This window comes from Quercus robur, chromosome 9 (assembly GCF_932294415.1).
Source record: "Quercus robur chromosome 9, dhQueRobu3.1, whole genome shotgun sequence".
Lineage (NCBI taxonomy): Eukaryota > Viridiplantae > Streptophyta > Magnoliopsida > Fagales > Fagaceae > Quercus > Quercus robur.
In genome coordinates this window covers 29,718,932-29,727,838 of record NC_065542.1, presented here as the reverse complement: position 1 = coordinate 29,727,838, position 8,907 = coordinate 29,718,932, and the positions used below count along the sequence as shown (strand labels likewise).

At 30.8% G+C, this 8,907-nt stretch overlaps 1 protein-coding gene across 4 annotated transcripts; it reads left to right on the top strand.

Annotated features, from left to right (window-relative positions):
- The first annotated feature begins 4,740 nt into the window (after positions 1-4,740).
- LOC126700407 (disease resistance protein RPV1-like) lies at positions 4,741-7,563 on the top strand. 4 transcript variants are annotated; one of them, XM_050398558.1, is made up of 4 exons: positions 4,741-5,016; positions 5,532-5,666; positions 5,754-6,235; positions 6,859-7,563. In XM_050398558.1, exons 2-4 carry the CDS (start codon positions 5,538-5,540, stop codon positions 7,427-7,429), a joined length of 1,182 nt encoding a protein of 393 aa, XP_050254515.1. In that variant the 5' UTR covers positions 4,741-5,016; positions 5,532-5,537; the 3' UTR covers positions 7,430-7,563. The 4 variants fall into 4 exon arrangements, with proteins under 4 accessions (XP_050254515.1, XP_050254514.1, XP_050254512.1 ...); XM_050398557.1 differs by having other exon boundaries at positions 5,487-5,666; XM_050398555.1 differs by having other exon boundaries at positions 5,460-5,666.
- Positions 7,564-8,907: the final 1,344 nt, after the last annotated feature.

Here is an 8,907-nt window from a genome sequence, read left to right as displayed (position 1 = left end):
TTACTTCTGAAGATATGTTTGTACACTTTGACTTAAATCTTGCACACCCTAACCACATATCAGCTCAGCCCAAAATAAAAAAACAACAAAGATCACAGATCTCTCTAAGAGTAAAAAGAGAATGTTTGTAAGTCGTAGGTGTCTCTTTTTATTATAAATTTATATTATATGTGTGTGAGTGTGCGTATAATATTGATTGTGTGTGTTATTTTTTATTTTTTATTATGTTATTTGTGTGAATTATGATGTATGTAAATGTGTGTTATGTACTACAAATATAATATAACTTTATATAATTCAATAATTAGAAAATACGGAGGATTTGTTATATGTGTGTATATTATTATCATGTTATAATAACTTTTTGTTATAAAATTAGTGATTCAAGAACCAAAATAGTAACATTAGTAATTGTTTAAGCATTTTATTAGTTATGTAGATACTTAGTGTATTATTTATGTATGAATAAAGGTGGTTATGTGGGCCAATTTAATATAGTGACAATGGGTTGAGTTTTGTTATTTAATTTGAAATATTTTTTTATAAAAATAATGACAAATAGATAATGACAACTTTATAAAAATTAAAAATGTTATACAAACTTAATAAAATAAAATGGTCACACTTACCAACATTAACAATAAATAATGACAATTGATAATAAACTATATTGTAATGATTTTAAAATATAAAAACTCAGAAGAAAATTGTAAAACTTCATATATTTGCATTTTTTTTTTGTCGATAACTCAATATATTAAAATTCTTTTTTTTATTAAATTTTTTTTGGTTCAAGTTTCTTAATGACCCCCTGAACAAAATTCCTAGAGCCGCCATTTACATAGGCAAAGGATTTTTTTGGTTGCTATCTATTCGTCTCCGCCAGCCCATGCCAAAAAGCCCCACAGTTAGCCCCTTTTATGTTTACAATTCTCTGTTCCTTTCACTTTTTAAATTTTATTTCACGTGACATAATCGATTAAGCCCTATAATTAAAATGAGAAATGATATGTCCACAACATTTTTACAACAAATCCTAAGTGGCAAATTGTTACTAGTTGTTATTGTTAGGGCAAAAAAGTAATTTTAGTGTTAAGTTCAAATTTGAACCAATAATAACTAACTACCTGTGATTTGTTGTAAAAATGTTGTGGATGTAGCATCTCTCAATTAAAATTTGGGGGTCTAAACTATTGCCTAGTTTAATTAGGTAATTTCTCAAGTTGAATATAATATTGCATTTGAATTTAATTGGATAACCTGATATATTTAACCTGAGGTATTGTAAGTGAGTTTTATCCCAAAATTTAGTGTTTTGTCATCCTTAGGGTTTTTATTTTTTATTTTTAACTTTTATGTTATAATTCAGAACAGTTAAGGTGTGAAGAGTTGATTAGGGGGAAAGAAAAGCTTTTAATTGAAACCAATACAACAATACCCCAATTAAAAATTTTAAGAACTCCTAGTCGTTCTCTAGGGATCATTTCCAAAAATTCCTCCTCGAAATTATTTGGGTTCAAAGAGCCAAGGATTGACGGACGACGGTACTCTATGCATTGTCAGAAAAGTAAACAAAGCTTAGAGTAAATTGTTATGTCATTTTCTTACTTTTCCCTTTCTTGAAAAACTGAAGACGCGCGAGCTTTCTACTGAAGTTGGTGGAAATTTTGTGGAAACAGCATAACTATTACACAGGTCTTTGCTGTCAGGAAAGTAAGAAAAATTGAGCAGAAAATGCACCGAAAGTGTAGTACTTTTTTATACTTAACAGCTAATGCTTTGCACCTATTTTGAGGTCTTTGAGCTTTCTCAGAAAGAAAAAATATTTTGAGGTCTTTGAGGTCGCAAGTCACAACCATTTAGAAAATTTCAAAAAAAATTGCAAAAATATTCAAAAAATTAAAAAACATTATTTTGGCATTATTTCCATCCAAACCGGAAAGAGATTGGCTGAGAAAGAGAAAACAAAAATTTAGTCCCGAATTCCGTTCCTTCTCGGCCTGCGCAAGAAAATTCCAATAAAAATAGCAAAAAAATTCAAAAACATCATTCCAGAATTATTTCTATCGAAACCGGGATGAGATGGGCCAAGAAAGAGTGAAAAAAATTTTAGTTCCGAATTCCGTTCCTACTCGACCCGAGCTAGAAAATTAAAAAAATTGCAAAAAAATTTGAAAAAATTTAAAAAAATCATTCCAGCATTATTTCTATCCAAATCGGGATGAGGTAGGATGAGAAAAAGAGAAATAAAATTTAGTCTTGAATTCCATTCCTAGTTGACCCGGGCTAGAAAATTGAAAAAAAAAATAGCAAAAAAATTAAAAAATTAAAAAACATCATTATGGCATTATTTCTATCGAAACCGGGATTTGATAGGCCAAGAAAAAGTGAAAAAAATTTTAGTCCCGAATTCCGTTCCTACCCGACCCGGGCTAGAAAATTAAAAAAAAAATATAGCAAAAAAATTCAAAACATTAAAAAAACATCATTCCGGCATTATTTCCAACCAAACTGGGATGAGATAGTCCGAGAAAGAGAGAAAAAAATTTTAGTTTCGAATTCCATTCCTACCTGACCTGGGCTAGAAAATTCCCAAAAATTTTAGTCCCGAATTCCGTTCATAACCGACCCGGGCTAGAAAATTTCAAAAAAAATAGTAAAAAAATTCAAAAAATATAAAAATGTCAATCCGGTATTATTTCTATCCACCGGGATGAGATAGGCTGAAAAAGAGAGGAAAAAAATTTTATTCCCGCATTCTGTTCCTACTCGACCCAAGCTAGAAAATTCAAAAAAATTGCAAAAAAATTAACAAACACCATTCTGGCATTATTTCTATCGAAACCAGGATGAGATAGGCCGAGAAAGAGAGAAAAAATTTTTAGTCCCAAATTCCATTCCTACCTGACTCGGGCAAGAAAATTCCAAAAAAATAGCAAAAAAAAATTCAAAAAATTAAAAAAATTTCGGCATTTTTTCAATCCAAACCAGGATGAGATTGGCCAAGAAAGAGAGAAAAAAATTTTAGTCCCGAATTCTGTTGCCACTCGATCCGGGCAAAAAAATAAAAAAAATGGCAAAAAAATTGAAAAAATTAAAAAACATCTTTCTAGCATTATTTCTATCCAAACCGAGATGAGATAGGTCAAGATAGAGTGACATTTCAGTTAACAAAATTTACACAAATAAAATCATGCAAAATTGTGTAAAAATACATAAAATTATTATAATAATCGTGTAAATTTAGCCTAGCTCTATTAATTTGTTATTCTTTTTTTATTATCATTGCTTTACGTATGTTGAGAATGAAATAAATGATTGGATGATAGTTATTGTGTGTGTGAAGAAATATAAAAAATTAAGGAAAAAATATTTTAATTTAATGAAATGTAGTGTAAAAAAGATAATCTGATATAAGATATTTAAAAAAATGAGTATATTAAATAAAAAAGTAACTTCTTGTATTAAAATAGACATAAATTTTTGATCATACTAATGCAAATGCTCTAACATCTACTTCTCAATTGATTATTAGACAAATCCATTTAATTTCATTATGCATAATAGATTTTAATTAGGATTGAATTTTAATTTTAAAAAACTTATTTTGATGAAACAAAAAAAATGCACTGGGAAAATAATTTAATTTTGTTATATGGTCAAATATTATTATATGAAAAAATTTTTCAATTTTTTTAACGTTATTATGATTATTATTGCCCTTATTGTAATCTTTTCATTATATTATTTCTTTATCATCTAATTCGGTTTTAATAAGATTTAAAAAAAAAAATACCCTCAATTTTGATAAATTCTCATTGACTTGTAAACTTTCATATAAATTTTATCTTGTATTATTATATTCCTAGTAATAGATTAATCAAACGACCCTATGTGATAATCAACTAAAATTTCTAGTTTTACCTTTTTTTTTATTAATTTTTTTATATCTATGTCAATATTTATACTAGATATTTCTAATTAAAAAAATATTTATAACTGAAAGAAATACATTCTATAAGATAAAAAGTTATGATTGTGATAAAATAGAATAAATTTAAAGCGTATGACAATATGATGTAATATCTCAAATACACTTTTACAACTTCACTTCATAATATAATCGCCCCAGACCAGTGGTTTCAAATTGGCAAAATAAAGATGAAATTAACATATGATAGATTAACCGGTTTGTGTTTTTAAATTTAAAATTATTTAACTAAAAGATATGGGTATTTTGGAGAGTTTAAGAATTTACGTGAGGATATTTTAGTATGCAAAATGATGAAACCCATATAGCGAATCATGTTATTAATAGTATAGATTAACTAAGAATCTTGGGGCTCTTTTGTCCTGGGGCCTAGGCTACTTCTGTGACCTTACCTTAATGGTTGACTTGAATTACAATTAATGTTTTAATTATTTGGTATTCATATGAACAACATATTTCAGTATCGGTATATTTTGGCATGCCATTTTAGAATTATCACTAATATATAATTATTTATATAATAAATTATTACTTATTATTACTATTTAGTTAAGTAATAATACAAATCAATTATTTTAATATAGACATTAAAGAAAATCCCTAATAAATTAATCAGTTAGTTATTTAAAGACTAAAACAATTTGGTTCTTTTGTAAATAAATATAGATGCTGGGGCATTTGTAAAAGATGAAGCTTCAAAGAATTTTCCTACCCCACTGATTGGCCAGCTTCTCAAAGTCTTTCTTTCATGGAGATATTTCAGTCTCCTACTTTTATTACATCATTTCATCTTTACAAACTGTTGCTTGGAATGGTGTGGTAAACAAACTGGAAGCAGATAGTCTGATGAACAAAGAAAAACTCGAAAAGGTTGGTTCATTTTGATGCAATTTACTGAAGGCCATCTCCACAGATCTTCTCCAAATAAAAAAGGACTGCAAAAAGCGTTGTGGCAAATGGTGAACTAGAGGCCAGCAAACATCAGTATCTTCTTCACTCATTCCTACCATAGCAATTCTCTCAAGGTGAAGCATCACGCACATTCATCACCGTGAGCCTCTTTTAAATTTCTCTTCTATTCTCATCTTTTTCTCTTTCTTTGATTTTTTGATGTTAGATTTTAGAGTGAAATGAATCGAAATACATAACGTTGATTTACAACTATTGTCTCAACTAGTTGAAGAGGTTGACCGTAAGTGGTAAAAATGAAACTGGAGGGTTTTCTTAATCTTTTAAAATTTGAAACTTAAAATTCTCAATAAACAAAAAAAATTGAAACTTAAAAGATTTAACTTGACAAAACTAAACTTAAAAAAATTTCATTCAAATGTAAAGAGTGCATTTGTATTCTTTATTATCTCCATTAATCTTGTTATTTGTCATTTATTTAACTACGGAAGTTCCCAACAAGACATTTTTGTTGGGATTCGGTGTTGGGTATGTACTAGTCATTTGCTTATCTTTGTAGGCTTTAACTATAAAGATATTGGTTCAGAAATCAAAAAGAAAAGACATTAGATTCGAACATTTTGAGTTTCAGAAAAGCATGGAAATCAGCGCACTTTTGGGGGTACTCGGCCTCTTCTCCCTCCTTAGATGGTTGCACAATGTTGAAGGTGGCAGTGTTGAAGTTGCCACACAACCGCCACCTTCAACCTCCAGTCATGAAAAAGAGGTAATTTCTTTTTCATGTGTTCACTCATCCTTTATAATTCCCATTTTATCACATCTTTGACCTTCTCATTCTTCTGCTGGTATGTAGACTCCAATGACTTCCACTTCTTCTTCTACTCACTGGTGGGAGTATGATGTCTTCTTGAGTTTTAGAGGTTTAGATACCCGCCGCAATTTTACGAGCCATTTGTATCAAGCTTTATGTGACAAACAAATTTACACCTTCATGGACGATAAACTTCGGAGGGGAGAAAAAATTTCAGAGGAACTTCTCAATACCATCAAAAGGTCCAAGATTTCGATTATTGTGCTCTCTGAAAATTATGCATCTTCCAAATGGTGTTTGGATGAACTTGTTTGGATTCTTGAGTGTAGGAAAAATCTTGGTCAATTGGTTTTACCAGTTTTTTATAGAATAGATCCATCAGAAGTGCGTAAGCAAAAGGGAAAGTTTGGGGTAGAATTGGTTGAACATGAAATAAATTTCGAGGATGACATTGGCAAGGTGCAGATTTGGAGGGCAGCTCTAAATGAAGTTGGCAATTTGTCTGGATTCCATTACGATAACATGTATGTATCTCATGATTTCATGGATCTTTTAATTTTATTGTTTTGTCATAACCACTACATGAAAGTGTTCTATTTTGATAATATCTTTAACTATGAAGGTAGTTGCTAGTTAAGCTACAAAGAAAATTTTAATCTTACCAATTAAGAGTTTCTTCCTAGTATTTTTTGAGAAAAGTTTTAAGAGAAATTTCTTAGTCGTTTCATTTAGGTATCATATGTGGGTTTCCAATAAGTTTGGTTCCTCACCTAAGCGGAGTTTTCATGCAAGTACTTGATAGAAGAATAAAATTGATTTCCTATTTAAAAAGACAAACTGTTAAATTTATTTGTAGTTTAGTTGACAATTCTAAGAATTATGTACTTGGCCATTTACTTTAATTAAAAATGTACTGCTTACTTTTCTCAACAAACAAACAAACAAACCAAAAAAATAATGTACTACTTACTAGTTAATTGTAATTTGTAACACACAAACTGGTCCTCCCCTCCCCCCTTATTCATGTAGCAAATGGGAAAAAAAATGCAAAAACTATATATTTAGAATTTTGCTTATCTTCATATGTACATTCTAATTCCTAGATAATCCATTTCATAACATGCCTTTTATGCTATGTGATTTGCAGCTGTCCTGAATCACAATTTATCCAGGAAATTATCGAAAGGATATCAAGTAAAATATTCAGCCGCACACATTTATATATTGCTCAATACACTGTTGGATTAGATTCTCGTGCAACAGAAATAGAAAAGCTTTTAAATATTGAGTCAAATGATACTCGAATGGTGGCATTAATCCATGGCTTTAGGGGAATAGGTAAGACTACAATTGCAAAAGCTGTATATAACAAAATTGGTGATGTCTTTGAAGGAAGCTTCTTTCTAGAGAATGTTAAAGAAAGGTCTCAGACAAATGATGGCATAATACAACTACAGGAGATACTTCTTTCTAAGTTCTTAGGGGATGGAAATTTAAAGGTGGACAACATATCTAGAGGAATCACTATGATAATGGAAAGACTTCGCCATAAAAGAGTTCTTCTAGTTCTCGATGATGTGGATGAAAAAAAGCAAATAGAAAATTTGCTTGGAAGAATTGATTGGTTAGCTCCAGGAAGTAGAATCCTTATAACCACAAGAGATAAGTATGCTGTGTTAACCACTCTCGAACAATATACTCTAATCTATAAGGATTAGAGTACAATCAGTGCTTTGTTTTTAATGTACAAGATACCCCCTTTTTTTATGAAAATTGTTTTTAATGTACAATCAGTGCTTTGTTTATTTCTTGTACATATATACCTTAAAAAGTTCTTTTATGGTGATGTGAATTGGGTTTGTGTTAGCTTGTGTTACTGAAGTTTTTGTTATGTTCTACATGCTTGCCTATTGTATGAGTAATAATAAGTTAAGTGAATTGTTCACGGCCTTTGTGGTCATGTGGTACTTGTTTTTCAATCAAAACAGTTTATCAAGTAGAAAGAGAGTTTTTAGAATGGAAGATAATTACCCTGTTGAGACTGTGTAGCTGTCTATGTCTGTCTAATCAAGTAATAGTAATAAAGAATGTACTCTTTACCAGTGCATAATTTGATTATTCATTGTGCTAGTTGTGTGACACAATTAAATTCTGCTGCTTGGAAGGCCTTTCACCAAAAAAAATTAGAGGACTTCATGAAATGCTTGGTCTGCATGAACAAAAGCAAATGTTTAATGAGGTCCTTGACAAGTTTATTTCTAGAGCACAATCTTGGAAAGCTAAAATCCTATCCCAAGCTTCCAGAATTAGTCTAGTTAAATCCGTCCTCACATCTATTCCCACCTACACAGCCTGTACCTTCTACCTTTCAAAAAACATTTGTTCCAAAATTGATTCTTGTCTTAGGAAATTTACTTGGGGTCACTCTAAGGAAAAGAATTCTTTTTTCCCAATGTCCTAGACCAAGGTTTGTAAGCCCAAAGATTGTGGGGGGTTTTGGGAATTAGAAAGTTGGAAGTCACAAACATTGCCTTACTAGCCAAATTGGGATTGGCTATGGCCTCTAACCATGATGTGAAATGGGTTCAAATCCCCAAAGCCAAATACCTTCAGAAAAAAAGTTTCCTTAAAGCACCATTGAGCTGTCACTCCTCCTGGTTATGGAAAGGCATCTACAAGTCTAAAGCTTTAGTGAAAAAAGGGGCTTGCTTTCAAGCTCACTCTGGCTTTGAAATTAATATTTGGGAAGATCCTTGGATTCCCTCCCAATGAAACTTTACTCCTATTTGTATAGGAGCCCTCCCTAATTATAAATATTGGGTTTTTCAACTAAAAATCAATCTAATTCAGCTTGGGACATTAACATTCTTAATGAACTCTTTGACAACATCACCTTCAGAAACATTTTGCAGATTCCTCCCTCCCAGACAAATGCTCCAGACAAGCTCATTTGGTCTCCCAATTTCCATAGCTTTTTCTCAATAAAGTCAGCCTACCTATTAGATCATTCACCCAGTTTCCAAGATTCAGGCCCTCTCTCAAACATGACTGGAAGCACCTCTGGAAACTAAAAATCCATAAGAGATTAAAACTAATGCTGTAAAAAATTGCATGGGATATCCTTCCTACCAAAAAATCACTCAATAGGAGGTAGCCACAAACAGACATGACATGTGGTCTATGCAACCAAGATATG